Genomic DNA, 18,588 nt, shown 5'->3' with positions numbered 1-18,588 from the left:
CCCACAGATATAGAAAACAAATTAGTGGTTATTAGTGGGGAGAAGGGAGGAGGGCAAGGTAAGATAGACGTAGGGGATTAAGAGGTACAAACTACTGTGTGTAAAATAAATAAGTAACAAGGATATATTGTACAGCACAGGGAAATGTAGGCATTATTTTTCATGACTTTAAATGGAGTGTAACCTATTGACAATTACATCACTATATTGTACACCTGAAACGAATGTAATATTATAAATAAACTATATTTAATTTTAAATTATACTCAAATCTTCTTTCTACTAATATATTATAAATCAACTATATTTAATTTTTTTATTTTAAATTATACTCAAATCTTCTTTCTACTTAGAATGGCCTTTTCTCTAAATTTGCCTCTAAATCCTACTCACATTCAAAGACCCCGAAAATGTGATATCTTCCTTGATGTTTGCTTGGCTCTTCCTCCTCAAGACAGAAGTCTGTCGCTTCTCACGTGAGCTCCCATAGCACACTTTTCCTGAAAGTTGTATACTTCATTCTAAACACTCTGAATTCATGGTGTGTGTGTGTGTGTGTGTGTGTGTGTGTGTGTATCCATTAATACACTGTGGCCTATCCATTTCTTGTTTTCCCTCATAACTTCACCTAGAGATTTTCCATTATTTCAAGTCCTCTTCTGTATTTTATTCCTATTTTACTCAGACTTCCTATATGTTCTGAGCAGAGGTCAAAATGAGAAAAGGGAGAAGATTGTCCTATCAGCTCAGTATAAGATCTGGACAGGAAAACCTTAGGATTTTTATTTTTCTGCCCTCTTAAAAAAAGGGGGTTATAAAAAATGTATTCACATACGTTGCAACATCTCAAATTGACCAGGTAGGGTGGCATTTCTTCCAAAAAGCAGTAAGCACTATTACTGCAGAAGATTCAGAAACTGGGTTTTATAAACCAGATGTAGGTGAGACTAGGTGAGGGTGTGAATTTTAATTCTTCTTTTGTCTCAATAAGTCATTTAAAGGCTATAACTGTTATGAGCCTATTTTTCCCAAAATGAGAGTTTAATGTTTGCCTCAAAAGTGTTGGTTAATTTTGGGTTAATTTTTGCCTCATTTGCATTTCATTTTAAAATATGAGGAGCTCCCACTGTGGCTCAGCATGTTAAGAACTTGACTGGTGTCCATGAGGATTCAGGTTCAATCCCTGGCTTTATTCAGTGGGTTGGGGATCTGGCATTGCTGCAAGCTGCAGCTCAGGTTGCAGATGAGGCTCAGACCCCACATTGCTATGGCTGTGGCATAGGCCTGCAGCTGCAGCTCCAATTTAGACCCCTAGCCTGAGAACTTCCATATGCTGCAGGTGCAGTCACAAAAAGAAAAAAATAAAACAAAATATGAGGCACATACCTTGACTGTAATCTGAGCTTCCCATCCGCCTTCAGACAGGAAATTAAACCCTTTCTGTTGCAGGATTCTCGTACAAGGCTTTTTGCCAGGAAGCAGCGTTTATTCCTGCCAGCACTGGCTCAGCGGATTCATATCCAAAGGCTGAGCCTCAAACACAGAGGGGCATTGCTTTATATACCCTCCATTAGTTTTCCCTTTACATTTTGGTCCTTTTGTCCCCCTTATAAGGTAACGTACATTCTGAGAGTTCTGATTGGATGGTCTATGTTACAAAGTTGCACATGCGCACATAGATACTGATTGTGTCATGTTGCCGCAGAGTTACACATGCGCACACAGATGCTGACTATGCCATATTGCCTTCCCTTTGTTCTGGGAAGGGCCTTACCACATTTCCTCTTCATTAATGTGTTGCTAATTTCTGTCTTAGAGGACCACTACACTTGGTCATTCTACATTCTTGGGGCAACACACACACACCACACACCCCACACACACCTGCATTATACAATTGTCGTTGGTTACTGTGAAGTTGCATTTCAGCCCAGAGAGAGAAAAATCTGAAACCAATTTCAGAACCAAGAGGAAATTTTATTCGTCAGAGTATTTCTCTGACCCAGATTATTCAAACTACAATGTCAGAGCAACATTTTTGCCTTTAGTTCAGCTTTCTTTATTTCCAGAGAATATTTCAGTTCCTCCATCGTTAAGCCACTTTTCTTTAATCTTTGCATAAAGTTCTCAGTGGCTTTGCACAGTTCCTTACTTTCCTGAAAGGCAAGCTGAAAAAGAACATTTTTTTTAAGTTACAATTTCAGAAATGAGATCTGGCTCTACACTTTGAAGCTAATGAGCAGTGTTTACGCCCTGAAATGGTGGCTCAGAACCAGGCGAGCTTAAGGAGGCATCTGGGTCTTCAACAGGATGAATCATTTAAATGTGCAGAATGGCTGGGTCTGTCTGGGGCCATTCCGGGATGCTGAAAAGTGTCCCTCTGCTCCCCCCTGGGGCACAGAGATATATTGTATATAAAGTCCTGAAATCTGTTGTGTCTTGGGGTGGAGGGCACTACCACTTGCCCCTAGGGTCCCTTTCCATTTCTGAAAATAAAACATAGTGGCTTCAATCTACTTATCATCCAATAATAAATATAGACTAAGAGAAGAGTTCTCATTGAAAATGGATCTGACTATATCCAATCTCTTGTGACAGAACATGATGGAAGATAATATGAAAGGAGAATGTACAATATACGTATGACTGGGTCACTTCGCTGTACAGTAGACAATTGACACAACATCGTAAATCAACTATAATTTTACCCAAAAAATTAAAGAAAATGAATTTCCTCAGCGTTTTGTTTTGGGGAGTCTAGAAAAATTTTAAAGGGTCTTCACAGCAATACCTCCAAGTCTAAGACATGAATTTATGTACCTTTCTCTTTAAAGCACATAAGACAACACCCCTACCAAAAAGACCTCAGAAGGTATTTACAATGATGGTGGAGAATGGGAACTTTCATATATAAAAACATGAGTTAGTCATTTATGAGCCCCGCTCTGCCATCAGGCCAAGGCCAACCCATTCAAAAACATCCCAAATTGAACAGCCATTGACTGAGTATGTGCCAGGAGCGATACCAGGCCCTGGAGGTACAGCTGTGAACAAGGTAGATAAGAGCCCATTACTTACAAGGGCCTTCTCAAACTCAATCTGCAAAGCTGTCTTGGGAGCTTCTGGGATCAGCTCACAGACCGGAATTGCACCACTCCACTCCCCATCAATGCACTGTTGGTGCTGTGTGCCCACCAGGCGGTACCTGGACAGAAGTTAGAATGGCAACCACATTTATCCTGTCCAACTTCTAAACTGAGCAACTAAAGCTGGTTTTGTGTAACTGCAGTTCAGTATTTCATCCTGGGATAGAATGTACTTCCCCACTCCAGAGCCTTAGTGCACGCTTAAGTTATCTTAATATCATGAAACAGTCATAAAGTAAAACCACTCTCCCGGGGGGAAGAGGACCCAAGTCCTCAGCCCATCAGTGGAGGAGTGAAAAATTCTAAATATGTGTTTTACGCACAAAGTTTTGGGGTTGAGATGGTGAGAGAGGAACCTCATCATAGTTCAGTAATTTTAAAAAAGCATCTGTCACCTATGCTCTAAATAGGAGTAGGAAGCTAGAGACAGCCTTCAAATAAATCTCGGTGAACTGGCTGAAAAAGACTCTCAGCTTAGGATCTACAAATAATTCTATTTCTGTACTTTCAGACATACTTGGGTTTTTGGAGTTTTTTTTCTGAGATTCTTTAGAAAAACATACATTTTAAATATTTTATCTTATGCTAGCTAAGAGAAAAAGTGGTACTTCAATTAGGATAAATGGAAGGATCAGCCTGTCTTCTAGAGATTAGGGAGAGCTGGCAAGGGAGTCAAAATAGCTCTCAAAATCAGAATGTGCTTGGTACATCCATGGACTAGGTTGAAACCAATGGGGTCATTCCAAACACCATGCTACTACGCAATGGGCAAGGTCTCATATTTGAAAGGCTGCAGTACACTTACCTCGCTTTACAGTAATAAGTAATGGTAGACCCTGAGTTGAAATCGATTCCTTCAAAATAGCCATGAATTGGATTCTCAGGAGGGCCACAGTCTTCTGAGAGATAAGAGTATGGGAATGATATGTTGTGAAGTCCAGTAACGCTCAACTAACAATGCCAGCCCTCTAAGGGTAACTTCTCTTCCAGCACCTGCCATCCTCATAACAGCACATGAGGAATCTAGGACATGTTCTCCATTCATTTCCTTCTGGTCCAAGTCATCCCTGTCCATAGGAAAGACTCCCTCCCCTGGCTCATTCTCTGTGTTATCAGTGATTTGAGGGTACTTTCTGACTGGCAGGAGCTGAGGAACGAAGGTTAAGTTGTAGAGATGCTAATTGTCAGTGCACACGAAAAGAAAAATTAGACCATAGATAGAGGTGAAAAAAGGAACTCCCTGAGACAGGTGATAAATTGTATGAGCTTAAATGGAGGTTTACAACCACTGTAGGACAATCATACCATGTGAGACCTTCTGAGAAAAAAGGAGAACAGAGCTTAGAGGAAAGAGGATGAGTTGGTAAAATTGGGGAAAGAGTTGGACAAGACACTAGATGTTGTTGGCTTTGGTTTTGGCTTTTCCACTAACGATAGGGCACCAAAGAAGCCATTTTACTCTTCTCAGCTTCCTTCTTAATCTATAAAATGAGCAGGCTAAATAATATTATCTCTAAGGTCCCTTTCAGCCCTGATATTAAATGAGTCTAAAACATGTTGATCAGAATTAAAGACTTGGAAGAAATAAATCCTTTAAACCTATGACGAGCTAATTATATAAATGACATTATATATTTATAATTTAATTGCAGGTAGTATATACATATGTTTTAAATAACCCCAAACTCCCTAAATAAAAATATATATAGCTTATGCTTTTAAAATGCCAATTTATTACTTAATAGCTACTGTCAAAATACATCCAAAAAGTAGTATCACTTTAGCTCACTGACATAAGTGGCTATTCCCTCATGTCCTGAAAGATATCAGATGAAATAATTTTTTGAAAAATTTTGGAGTTCCCGTCGTGGCGCAGTGGTTAATGAATCTGACTAGGAACCATGAGGTTGCGGGTTCCGTCCCTGCCCTTGCTCAGTGGGTTAACGATCCCGCATTGCCATGAGCTGTGGTGTAGCTCGCAGACACGGCTCGGATCCCGCGTCGCTGTGGCTCTGGCGTAGGCTGGCCGCTATAGCTCCAATTCGACCCCTAGCCTGGGAACCTCCATATGCCGCGGGAGCGGCCCAAAGAAATAGCAAAAAGAAAAAGAAAAATTTTGCTAATCGATCAGTAAATGTTTATCTAATTTTAATATTCATTTATATAATTGTTAGTAATGTTCAATATCCTTTCAGAAATTTGAGGAATATAAAAGTTGTTTGGGGCTAATTTTGGAATTATCTATCCTTAAAATTAGCCATTTTTCTGTTGAGTTGTGTATTACTTACTGATTTGGTGGGGGGGGGGGCTCATCTATTAGAAATATTTATTCTTTAGCCATTAAATGTGTTGCAAATATTTTCTCTAAGCCTTTTATTAAATTATAGTTTTTATGATCTTTTAATATCATAAGTTTTGGTTTTTAAAATTCAGTTAAACCTGTCTATTTTCTTTCTGTATAACTTTGGATTTTATGTTACTGCTTAGGAATACTCTGCCCATTCTGAGAAAATAAATATATTCTCTCATATTTTCTTTAATAATTTCATAATTTTGCTGTTTACATTTATATATTTAAATCCATTTGGAATTTATTTTCAATATGGTATGAGTAGAATCCTAACTTTGTTTTTTTCTAAGTAGATAATTATCTCATTAACAATAAATAAAGACTTTCCCCACTAATTTAAAATAAGCTGCCATAGGAGTTGTCACTGTGGTGCAGTGGGTTAAGAATCTGACTGCAGTGCCTTGGATTGCTGCAGAGGCATGAGTTCAATCCCTGGCCCAGCACAGTGAGTTAAAGGATTCAGTGTTGCCACATGCCATGGGGGCAGCCATAAAAAAACTAAACAAACAAACGAAAAAACCGATCACTTGAGATAGAACATGATAGAAGATAAAATGAAAAAAAGAATGTATATATATATATATATATATGTATAACTGGGTCACTTTGCCATACAGCAGAAATTGACAGAACATAGTAAATCAACTATAATAACATTAAAAAAAAAAAGGACTGCCATATTTTTCTGTCAGTGCTCAGCTATTTTAATGGTACATTAATTACAGTATCTATAATTTGCCATTTTAATGCTATTTTTGCTTATAGTAACTTTGTACATTTTACTATCTGATAAATAAGTTTTCCCAGCCAAATATATATATTACTCATTATTTTCCAAAAAATGAATTTGCAGGATGTTTCCTCTCATCATACCTTTCAACATCATACTGAAAGTCCTTGCTAATGCAATATGGCAAGAAAGAGAAATTAAAAGGTATACACATTGGGAAAGAAGATAAAATTTTGTCTTTGCAGATGACAGATTTTCATATAGGTCTTATGAGTGGAATTATTTTTAACATTTCAATGTTCATCTGATAACTATTACTAGAAAGTGAAACCATTGATTTATTTTCAGATGACATGACATGACAGTCTGTGGCTTGTCTTCCTTTTTATTTTATTTTATTTTATTTTATTTATTTGTCTTTTCTGCCTTTTCTAGGGCCGCTCCTGCGGCATATGGAGGTTCCCAGGCTAGGGGTCTAATCAGAGCTGTAGCTGCTGGCCTACTCCAGAGCCACAGCAACTCGGGATCTGAGCCGCATCTGCGATCTACACCACAGCTTATGGCAATACCAGATCCTTAACCCACTGAGCAAGGTCAGGGATCGGACCCACAACCTCATGGCTCCTAGTCGGATTCGTTAACCACTGAGCCACGATGGGAACTCCTTGTCTTCTATTTTAAATAAATACATAGATATATACCATTCCAAATCAGAATGGTAATATCAAGAATGAACTCCTAGGTAAACTACGGTTTGGGGGTGATAATGATGTGTCAGTGTAAGTCCATCAAGTATAACAAATGAACCACTCTGGAGAGTGATGTTGATAAGAGGGGGAGGCTATGTATGTGTAGGAACAGGGAGAAGAGGGGAAATCTCGGTATTGTCCCAGTTTTATAACAAACCTAAAACAGCTCTAAAAATTAAGTATTTAACAAAATCAATTTGCAATAAATTTGCTCTAAAATTGAGATTTAAATAAAGTATTTAACTAGGCAAATTTGCAATAAATAAATGTAAGCATTTAAATAAATATTTAAATACATAGATATGTATCATTTCAAATCAGATTTGAAAATTAATTTTTTGTTTCATATTTTCTAATTTAGAATTCTGGTTAGGATTGCATGGTAATATCAAGTTTGCCCATCTAGGATCTTTTCTTTTATTCAAGTCTTATGTTCTTAAGTAAATTTTCATATAGGTCTCATGAGTGGAATTATTTTTAACATTTCAATATTCATCTGATAACTAATACTAGAAAGTGAAACCGCTGATTTTTCAGAATTTATTTCGCATTCAAGAATGAAGTTTTTAAGTAGAATTTCTAAGATCTTTTAGGTATATTTTGCAAATAATGATGTCCTGTGACTCACCAATCATTCTAGGAATCTATACTATAGAAATAATAACATAGAGATAAAGATGTATGTATGTATATATACATATAATAACATTCATTTCATCATTGTTTGTGAGAGCAAAAATACAAAAATAAAATAACGTTTATCAATATGAGAGACAAATTATAGCATATCCACACACAGTTAAAAAGCAGGAGGTAGAGCTATACATACCGATCCAAAAAAGATTCCCATGCATACTGCTATATGGGGGAAAAAGATACTTAAAAATACGTGGGAGTTCCCATCATGGCTCAGCGGTTAACAAACCCAGCTAGTATCCATGAGGACGCAGGTTTGATCCCTGGCCTCGCTCAGTGGGTTAAGCATCTGGCATTGCCGTGAACTGTGGTGTAGGTTGCAGATGCAGCTGGGATCCCACGTTACTGTGGCTGTGGTGTAGGCTGGCGGCCACAGCTCTGATTCCACCCCTAGCCTGGGAACCTCCATATTCCATGGGTGCAGCCCTAAAAAGACAAAAATAAATAAAAAATAAATAAAATAAAAATATGTGTAGCAAAGTCCCATTTTTATAGTTCTATATAGGTGTTGGTATGTATGGGTGTATATTTATTTTCAATATCTGTGTAAATATAAGAAAAAGATGTATTAAATAAATACAGCCATCTAATTACCTCTGAAAGCTGTGAACTGTAGTGGTAAAAGGAGGTATTTTCAACTCTTATTTTACACAATTTTGCAATGATGAGTTATGGTCTTTTTTCCCCCCAAAATTTTGTCACTTAATCTTGAAATTTAAAAAAAAAAACAAAAACAAAAAACATAGTAAAACAAATTACCCTGCATTGGCCCTAGTAGTACAGGAATCCTACTTGAGGGTGGTGGGGGGAAAGTTTGATTATTGTTTGGGTGCTGTTCATTGCATTGCTATCCATCACTTGAGTTGAGACTTGGCTCTTTCTTGGCTGCCTGCTAGATTCTAAACCCTTCCCAGATACAAAAAAGAGGAAAGCATCACAGGCATGTAGCAAATGCCTAGACTTTCACTGCTGGTCAGCATCTTTGGGACTGGAACTTCTTTCTCTTATACTTACTGCTTTTGCAGATGGGAAAGGGAGGCACCCAGGTGTGGTCCTCTCGGCACCGGCTCCAATTGCTGCCCTTGAGGATGTAATGCTCATTGCACTTAAACGTGATTGTGTCATTCACATTCACAGTTTCCAAGTGACTGAACTCACCATTCCCCAGCACAGGATCAGGACAGTGGCCCACTGAAAAGGCAAACAGGCAGAGAGCTGAAAGGGCTAAGCTGAAGCTCATCACAACAAAAGCTAGACCGCCTACGTTGAGAAACTTGAAAATTACAACTAAAACTGCACCTTTAATAAGGACTAGTAGATGGTATCAAAACATATCAATGCAGGATAAGAAAAGATTGGTTTGGGAGTTTGCACTGTGGTGCAGTGGGTTAAGAATCTTGACTGCAGTGGCTCAGGTTATTGCAGAGGTGCAAGTCTAATCCCTGGCGCAGGGCAGTGGGTTAAAGGATCCAGCGTTGTTGCAGCTGCAACGTGGGTCACATCTGTGGCTCAGGTTCAGTCCCTAGTCTGGGAGCTTCCACATGCCTCAGGAATGGCCATAACATTTTTTTAAAAAAAGAGAAGACTGAGCTGTCTTAGCATGGTAGACAAGGTCTTAATCTTACACAAGAGTGACAACTGAGAGTTGAACTTACTAAAATTAAGCATGTAACTGGAAATTACCAAGAGCATGTTCATCATCCTGTTATGTTAAGCACATTGCTCAAAATTCTTCCTTTCATTCAGTCAAACATACAGGCCAGCAGCTGTAGCTCTAATTTGACCCCTAGCCTGAAAACTTCCATATGCCATGAGTGTGGCCCTAAAAAGCAAAAAAAAAAAAAAAAATCACAGATTAAAAAAAGTCACATATTGGATGTTGGTGATTGTTGAAGCTGGGTGATAAGTTCATGCGTTCATTTTACTCTTCTGTCTTTTGTATATATGTAAAATTTTTCATAACATAAAATTTTAAAGCAGTATGATATTAAACAAATTACAGCCCCCCCCAAAAAAATGGTTTTAATTTGTAGAAGAAATCCTTCTTACAGGGATGATTGAGTCTATTAATTCAACTAAATTAATACTGACCAAGAGCGGATTATATACTTTCCAAGGGAAGTTCTACCACTAGAGTGCTTTAAAAATTGAGTTCCTGGAGTTCCCATCGTGGCGCAGTGGTTAACGAATCCAACTAGGAACCATGAGGTTGCGGGTTCGGTCCCTGCCCTTGCTCAGTGGGTTAACGATCCGGCGTTGCCGTGAGCTGTGGTGTAGGTTGCAGACGTGGCTCGGATCCCGCGTTGCTGTGGCTGTGGCGTAGGCCGGTGGCTACAGCTCTGATTAGACCCCTAGCCTGGGAACCTCCATATGCCGAGGGAGCGGCCCAAGAAATAGAAACAACAACAACAACAAAAGACAAAAAAAAAAATTGAGTTCCTAGAATTGAGATTTTTTTCTTATAAAGTCTTAACATGGCCTACAGGAGGCACGATGTGAAAGTATACAGTGGGGTGACAAGACGGACAAAGCAGCAGAAAAATCAAACTTACAATGGCACTCAGGGGCGGGGGCATTCCACTCCTGCGAGGAATTACAAAAAAGGGTTTTCTCTCCTACCAGGTGGTAGCCATTAATACAAAAATAAGTCCCAAGAATTTGTCCTTCCCCCTCCTTTGCAACAAAGATGCTATTGTCTACTGCAGGGAGTTCTGGGCAGCTCTGGGCTAGAAGGAAAAAGAAAACAGATTTACTTGATGTATCATGCACTATGAGGAAGTGTGTATCATGTATCAGATGCTTTTAGATTCCCCCCATTCAAGTGCCTTTTTGCTGGATTATTAATTCCGACTCCATGTTACTCTTCCATGTAACACCCCCATCCCTCCCTTCCTAAGGATTTCCCACAGTTTTCTTTCCAAAAAAGCATAACAGGAATCCTACTCAAATTCAGCCATAAGTTATCCACACCTAAAAAAAAGCAATCCCCCTTTTCAAATAGTAGCCCTAGAGTTTATCATAAATAAAACTTTTCAAGATTTTAAAATTGGTAACTTTATGATTCCCAGAAGAGAAAACGAAAGTAAACAGTTAACAATTTACCTCACAGAGCAAAGTCATTTAATATTTGCTACACCTCTACTGAATACAGAGCATAGGCTAATTAATTTGAGATTTTTTCAGTAAAAGAAATAATTTCAGAAATTTAAATGTCATCAGTCTAAATTTCATTAAAACCTTACCCTCATAATCCACAAACTTATATCAAGTGCCTTATGAATTGAGCTTAAGAAGAGCATACATACCATCTGAGGCAGAAATCAGCCACACAACCACAAGATAGCACATAAACCAGAAAAACATCCTGTGATCAATTGTTTGACCCGGGCTGGAAATGACCCAGCCTAGGCACCCGGTTTGGATCAAAATGGTCTTCTCACACCACTCAAGATCAGACCAACAACCTCCTTCCTAGAAAAGAGGTTGTATTGACTTCCCTTCCCTGGAAGGAAAAAAAAAATAATCTACATCAGGAAATAAGAATAGCTGTAAGGGGAGTTCCCATCGTGACTCTCAGCAGAAATGTATAGGACTAGTATCCATGAGGATGCAGGTTTGATCCCTGGTCTCCATCAGCGGGTTAAGGATCAGGCGTTGCCTTGAGCTGTGGTATAGATCGCAGCCGTGGCTTGGATCTGATGTTGCCGTGGCTGTGGTGTAGGCTGGCGGCTGTAACTCCAATTCAGCCCCTAGCCTGGGAACCTCCATATGCTGCAGGTGCAGCCCTAAAAAACAAAAAGCAAAATAATAGCTGTAAGGAAATTCGTACGAGGAGAGATTTTGCAAAAAACACAAAGGGATGATTAAAATTAAAAAAAAAAAAGAGCTGCCAGTTTTAAAATTCAGTTTCAGAAACTGCTCACATGTTATTTATGCAAATCCAGTTGACCAGTGCCTTTGAACTGTAGGCTGATCCTTCCTCAACAGACTTGGGCCAGATGGTCTTGCCATGACCTTCACTTCTGTCAATATTTGCCAGTGTTTGCACTCCACCTTCTGCAACTCTCTCCAGCATTGTGGGTGGAGGGGGGTAAGTGAGAGGGTGAATAGGGGAGTACTTTCCCAAAAGAAACCCAAGAGAGTGCTACCTCCTCCCCCTTTCTCAAACACCAGGTGTCCCAAGACTGTTCAAGGAAGTCAACCAACCTTGCCTGTCTCTGACCTTCCAGACTATATTGCTTCCCAGAAAGGAGCTGGTCCTGGTGGATTCCAAGGTCCTATAACAACTCATTTGCCAGGTCTCTTCCAAGGCTTCCCATTCTATGGGGCTTCCAGGCAGGACCTGACCTGAGTCCAGAGTCAATCAAATGAACTAAGGGAGAGATGAGGGGAATGCTCTGGTCTCTGGAATGAAAGCATATAAAATCCTCTTGGGGTTCCCATAGCTTCTTGTTCATGATGATTCCAGCCATGAGCTGGTTGTCTGTGTTCCAATTCTAAAGCTGGGGTAAAAGTCTTACAAAATTTTAGATTTAAATAAAATAATAAACATAAAACAGCACAGTACATGTAAAACATAAGGACACAGTCAGTTCTCAAATATTATTCTCATCCCCACCCATTATGCTACCTTTGTAACGATTTGTTCTCATCTTTCTCCCACAGTAGACTGTTTAAAAAAAAAAAAAAAAAGCAACTGAGTAAATTTGAAGACCTAATTGGCCTTATTCAGCAATTCATGAATCGGGGCAGTATCCATTTAGTAAATAGAAGGATGCTCCCTTATAAGGAGGTGTATAAAATGGAGAGTTTTTTATAGTAGAATGAGGCAAGGAGGTCATTAGCAAAAGAAAAGGAAGAATTGCTTCAGGGTAGGTCACCTTCTCTGGGGGGAAAGGATGAGAGCCTAATTAGGCCCATTAATGCTAACCAGAAAATTCCAGACTGGCCCCAATTAAAATATGTATGACTGGGTCACTATGCTGTACAGCAGAAATTGACACAACACTGTCAATTTATCAACTATAAATTTAAATCAACCATACTCTAATAAAAAAATTTTTAATGAAAAAAATTTTTAAAGGTTATATTCCTGGGGAAGGTAGAAATTGCAATGAGGTCAAGTATTAAACCTAGGTTTGGTATGATGTCATTTGAGACCTGTGGTTCTCTCTTTAATAACTGTTGACTTTAGAACAGGGATTGTGGCTCATCTGTGTTTGCATTCCCTTCCTCTGCCTCCCATAATGCAAAGCAGGATTGCCTGCTAAATGAACAAAAGCAAGGCAGGGTACATGAAAAGAACAGTCACCAGGAAACTCTACCACAGCCCCTCCAATCCATACTGATAACCTACCATTTATTATATACTGCCTTTATGGCTTTCCTATATCCTTGATCAACTATAGTGAAAACACCTTTAAATAGACTGACAACCAGGACCTACTGTAGAGCACAGGGTAATCTACTCAGTGCTGTGTAATAACCTATATGGGAAAAGAATCTGAAAAGGAACAGATATATGTATATGTATAACTGATTTACTTTGTTATATACCTGAAGCTAATATAACTGTCTAAGTCAACTATACTCCAATAAAATCATTTAAAAATAAATAAGTATAAGTTGCAAAAAGTTAATGACAGTCATGTATATATAAACTGAATAGGAGTTCCCTTGTGACACAGCAGGTTAAGGATCTGGCATTGTCACTGAAGCAGCTCGGGTCGCTGCTGTGTTGCAGTTTTGATCTCTGGCCAGAGAACTTTCATGTGCTGCAGGCACAGCCAAAAAATTAAATTAAATTAAATTAAATTAATAAAATAAAATGTTAAAGATTTTACTCAACGCATTAATTAATGAGGGAACCATTAATACACTCCAATGAATTTAAAGAATTTAAGGAACAGAGACTTATACAGCCAGTCAATCAAAATTATTCTAAAATGACTTTTCTAATAGACATCAAGCTGTTTAATATACAGGGCAACAAACTATAATATTTGGAATGGGCTTTTCTAACAGATGGAAATTAATTGAATCTCTACTGAATAAAATTCATTTGCTTTGCTATGATCAGGAATCATTTGCATTGTTCTCAGGAAAGAATCCTTTGCACTCTATCCATTTTCTATAAATTAACCTGTACTCATAATAGCGTTGTAAGAGAAAGTCTAGTTAATAGAAATTCAACCAAAATTACACACCCTCTATGGAGTCAATAATCCCTAGAAAGTATCTGCTAGACAATACTCAGTAATCCACTAAAAAATTTCTCCAGTGATCTTTTTGCCTAGTTCCAAATTTTGAATAATTTTTCTTAATATACCACATATTCTATATCCTGAGGAATACACGCTCCTTGGTATCTAAGGTACATAATGTTTGTACAATAAGTGATTAAAAGTGAAAGAAAATAATGTTTATTCCTGTATAAACATGGGCATAAAATAGAGCATTATTATAGGAAATAACTGTAAATAAGTCTTCATTTCAATGGTTTATTTTGGATTGAGCGTTATTAGGACTTTAGAAAGGCTTATAATATTGTTTCATTAGTATTTCTCCACAAAATGTAAACATATGTACACTTAGTGGGATATATAGAGATTACAAATAGCCTCACAAGTTTCAGGTCAGGTTTTTTGGTCCCATAAGTCAAAAGAAAACTTTGGTTTTAAAGCATATTGAATTTTGTCATTCTACGTAAGTGATCATGTGTTTTACTGTAAGAGTCCAATTTTGAATTAACTCATAAATGAGCACTAACAGACTCTTCTAGACCTTTGAACAGTTGATCTAACCCAGATTGTTTTCTGGAGAACTGGGGTAATAAATCAGGTGCAGAAGTTGTACTCAGACGGGTTGGCTTGCTTTACAAAGGAATGGCAGCCAGTAATTAATCGAAGAGATCCAGAGGTGAGGGTAGAGGGGTAGAAATACAAAAGCCAGCAATGCCTGGGCTGGGGCAAGAGTTGTGAGGAGTTGAACAAGGGGCACACCATCTGTGATATGTATATGAGATTTTGAGAGAATTGGGAAAAGGTGATTTTAAGAACTTCTACAGGACATTGGGAAGGAATTCCCTTTGGTCTTAAGATAATTCGGAAAAGATTTAAATTGCTTCTCCAATTATTTTTTATATATTAAGTTGATGTTTCTCGAAGGTCTCATCCAGAAAAAGCTGGACCAGAAAAGCAGACTTTATACAGATTACATGAGAATGAAACTGATATGCATTTTATAAAGGTCAAACGGTTCATGAAACATTATGAAATAAGCTTTGCTGGTGAGTCAAGAGAGACATGCACTATGGTAAGATTAGACTTGATAGATGACAAATGATGTGTCTTTACACGATGACAGTATAACTACAAAGCCTACTGCTCACCTGTTAAATCCCTTCAGACTTGCTAAAAAGTTCCTATTACCTACTGAAGCACATTGCTCTTCATTCCTCAAATCCATCCCATCCTTCTCTTTAGTAATTAAACCCCAATTACAACTGGCACAAGGTCACCTGGAATCTTTTTAAAAATACTTTTTCAGCCTGCCTTGCAACTACATAGAAGTCTGAGCCAATAGGCTATGAGCATAAGTGTTGTGGGCAACATCTGGAAAATATCTTTAAAGGAAGTTGATGGACCCTTTTTGCTGACTGGACTGTGGCATGATCCTGGTAGCTTGAGTAGCTATATTGTACTATGAGGTAGAATCCAACACATTTTGAGGATAAGTTAATATGACAGAGGACCTGGGTCCCTGATGATGGAGGAAGCTCCAGGCAGTCCTTAAACTGCCTATCTCCACACTTCAGTGTAGGTGAGAGAAACCTTCTATCACATGTAATGTGCTCTTATTGGGTTTGCTGACACCATCATCTGAAACAAACTCTAATCTGAAACACTGGTGAATGTAAGAAAATAAAGGTCAGCGTTCCTGTCGTGTCGTAGCGCTAACAAACCTGACTAGTATCCATGAGGATGCAGGTTCGATCCCTGGCCTCACTCAGTGGGTTAAGGATCCGGCATTGCCATGAGCTGTGGTGTAGGTCGCAGACGTGGCTCGGATCTGGCATTTCTGTGGCTGTGGTGTAGGCTGGCAGCTGCAGCTCCAATTAGACCCCTAGCCTGGGAACCCCCATATGCCATGGGTGCGGCCCTAAAAAGACAAAAAAAAAAAAAAGAAAGAAAAGATAGAATGATAAAGAAAGTAAAGCTCAACTTTACTGAGAGAAAAGACCTAGGAATTTAAATTTGGAAAAGAATGTTTAATAGATCTTACTAACTTATGCCCAGAGAGTCTTCCATCCCAAGCACAAATTCTAAAAAGGCAGCAGATGAAAGAACCTCAGAAGTGAAAACTGAATGTAAACAGTACAGTAAGGGGACCACAGATGACGAAAACCCAAACGGATAAACAAGGTAGTCTCTGAAACTAGGCTGGATACTTGGCAAAGGGTATTACACGTTTTGAGGGGAAGCTGCTTAGATCCCGACTGCTCTTCCTATGCTCTTGAAATTCTCTCTTAACTGCAAGGAGAAACTCATCTACAGAAACTGACCTAGTTTTCAAAGGTAAGGTATCATGTATACCATCAAAAAGGGTATTTAAATGTCTTTGGGAATTCAGAAGCGATTTCTGAAGGGAGTTATTCTGCCCATGATGACTGAAATAATGAGTCATTATTATTGACACCACTGCCTTAAGAAGAATAAAGACCGTGTGCTTTGAAGTTTTTAAGAAAGCATCGCTCTCCATGATTAGTGATGTTACCACAATCCATTCAAATTCTTAACTCATCCACAATGTCCAGTTTAAAAAAGGCAGCATTTCAGGAGTTTCCACTGTAGCTCAGTAGATTAAGAATCCAACTGCAGCAGCTGGGTTGCTGAAGAGGTGTGGGTTCAATCCCCAGCCTAGTGTGGTGGGTTAAAGGATCTGGTGTTGCCCAGCTATGGTGTAAATTTTCAAATTCAAAAAAAAAAAAAAAATACTGTTTAAGTGAGCATTTCAGAATCTCATGTATTTCCCTTGTCTGCTTAAAAAGTTAATATCAAATAGATGTTTCTTTATATTTTGTCAAAGGAAAGAAAGGAATATGTGGGGTGTGCATAGCTGTAGGTTATCATCTTCCTCCTGGTTTCCTACCCTGAGGTCCAAGAATAGGTTTCAGGAAGCCATGACCCCCCTCAACTGTATGCACAACTTAGGTGTGTGCACATTTTTCTGGGGAGAGATCCCTTAGCTTTTATCAAATTCTCAAGTGAGTTCAAGACAATGACCATAGGTTGAATGGTGCAGAATACTCTAAGACCATAAAGCATGATGACAAGCTCTTGCCAGAGGGCCAGAGGAAGTGCCAGTGGGGTTGTCACCAACAAGGACAAGCTAGTGAACCCAAAGGCTGACCCTTCCCACAGTTGAGTCCCCGGTGAGGACCCTGAAGGGACTTAAGGCATGATGTAATGATTATGACTGTAGAAATAAAGCAGATAATGACCATCACCCAGCACTGGAGCACTCTCCAGGCATTTTCTAATTCTAATCATGTTTACTTTTCCATCTATATTTAAAAAGTAGTGTGTTAAGAAGTTCCCATTGTGGCTCAGTAGTAACAAGCCCAACTAGTGTCCATGAGGATGTGGGTTCGATCCCTGGCCTTGCTCAGTGGGTTAAGGATCTGGCATTGCCATGAGCTGTGGTGTAGGTCGTAGACACAGCTTGGATCCTGCATGGCTGTGGCTGTGGTGTAGGCTGGCAGCTGCAGCTCTGATTCGACCCCTAGCCTGGGAACCTCCATATGCCACAGGTGTTACCAAAAATAAATAAATAAGTCAAAAATAAAAAATAAATAAAAGTAGTATATGTTTACTGGGCCCTCACCATCACAAATCTTCTAATTTGACAAAAATTCCATCCATACTGAGGTGAGTCATTTCATAAGGGTGTTCATTCACCTACTTGCACAACAGGGAGCCTGATCCCAGACACTCCCAGCCGTCTACAAATGGTGCCTTCATTGCTGAATAAGATAACGCACCAGTGCCTGGAGATCTTGTCCAGGAAATGACACCCTTGACACCCTCGTTATTGTCACTCCTCTCGATGTATTGCTAAAGCTCAGTACATTTAGCACTGTCTCTCACTCAACCTCAGACTGGGAGAATTCATAAATCATTTTCATGCTCGCAGAGCCGTTGGATTTATAGAACTTATAACTGATTTACCGTGATTATGAACATTTCATTTTATCTCTATTGCTAACGACCTTAGAGAGTGTTCCAAGTTTCTTTACCATAAATATTTGCAGAACTGTTATCTAATAATGGTTTTGGTCAAGGGGGAAAGGCATTCCCAGCAGGAAAGAATGGGTCTCTAACACCTGCTGTTAACTGTTTCTTTTCTAGTAATAAACTTCAGAGAGAGGAGAGAGACTTTGTCGTAGTCATTGCACGGCAACCAAGAGGTGATCATTAAGTATTCATTAAATAATTAATAAGGCCCTAGAATGTTGATAATGCATGGCAGTAATGACCCCACTGATATCACTTTGGAATGCTAATGGTGCCTGATAATGGTAGGAGTCACCAGTTAAAAAACCATCAGTTAGAAAAATACACACAATCTCATAATTTGAGAATCACATTAAAGAAGCTAGTTTCCGGGGAGTTCCCGTCGTGGCGCAGTGGTTAATGAATCCGACCATGAGGTTGCGGGTTCGGTCCCTGCCCTTGCTCAGTGGGTTAACGATCCGGCGTTGCCGTGAGCTGTGGTGTGGGTTGCAGACGCGGCTCGGATCCCGAGTTGCTGTGGCTCTGGTGTAGGCCGGTGGCTACAGCTCCGATTCAACCCCTAGCCTGGGAACCTCCATATGCCGAGGGAGCGGCCCAAGAAATAGCAACAACAACAACAACA

The 18,588-nt window shown here is 39.1% G+C and overlaps 2 protein-coding genes across 2 annotated transcripts in view; both read right to left on the bottom strand.

Annotated features, from left to right (window-relative positions):
• The window catches only part of C4BPA (complement component 4 binding protein alpha), a 47,074-nt gene extending 45,468 nt beyond the window's left edge, over positions 1 to 1,606 (bottom strand). Inside the window, exon 1 of the mRNA XM_047753218.1 lies at positions 1,387 to 1,606. The gene's annotated coding sequence lies outside the window, so the exon portion shown is untranslated. The remainder of the gene's footprint in view (positions 1 to 1,386) is intronic.
• A 350-nt stretch (positions 1,607 to 1,956) lies between these two features.
• Positions 1,957 to 12,283, bottom strand: C4BPB (complement component 4 binding protein beta). The gene is made up of 7 exons (XM_047753992.1): positions 11,595 to 12,283; positions 10,977 to 11,173; positions 10,224 to 10,397; positions 8,686 to 8,862; positions 3,952 to 4,045; positions 3,079 to 3,205; positions 1,957 to 2,168 (listed from the first exon to the last, which is right to left on the bottom strand). Exons 2-7 carry the CDS (start codon positions 11,032 to 11,034, stop codon positions 2,025 to 2,027), a joined length of 774 nt encoding a protein of 257 aa, XP_047609948.1. The 5' UTR covers positions 11,035 to 11,173; positions 11,595 to 12,283; the 3' UTR covers positions 1,957 to 2,024.
• Between the last annotated feature and the right edge of the window lie 6,305 nt (positions 12,284 to 18,588).

The sequence above is a fragment of the Phacochoerus africanus genome, chromosome 11 (genome assembly GCF_016906955.1).
Source record: "Phacochoerus africanus isolate WHEZ1 chromosome 11, ROS_Pafr_v1, whole genome shotgun sequence".
Lineage (NCBI taxonomy): Eukaryota > Metazoa > Chordata > Mammalia > Artiodactyla > Suidae > Phacochoerus > Phacochoerus africanus.
This window is presented reverse-complemented; position numbering and strand designations above follow the sequence as displayed.

Excerpts from the sequence above, each read along its gene's own strand:
- C4BPB (XM_047753992.1), bottom strand. The coding sequence starts at position 11,034 with ATGTTTTTCTGGTTTATGTGCTATCTTGTGGTTGTGTGGCTGATTTCT. Across the intron at positions 10,398-10,976 it reads GCTGATTTCTGCCTCAGATG|CCCAGAGCTGCCCAGAACTC; the intron begins GTATGTATGCTC and ends TTTTCCTTCTAG. Across the intron at positions 2,169-3,078 it reads TTGAGTTTGAGAAGGCCCTT|CTTGCCTTTCAGGAAAGTAA; the intron begins GTAAGTAATGGG and ends GTTCTTTTTCAG.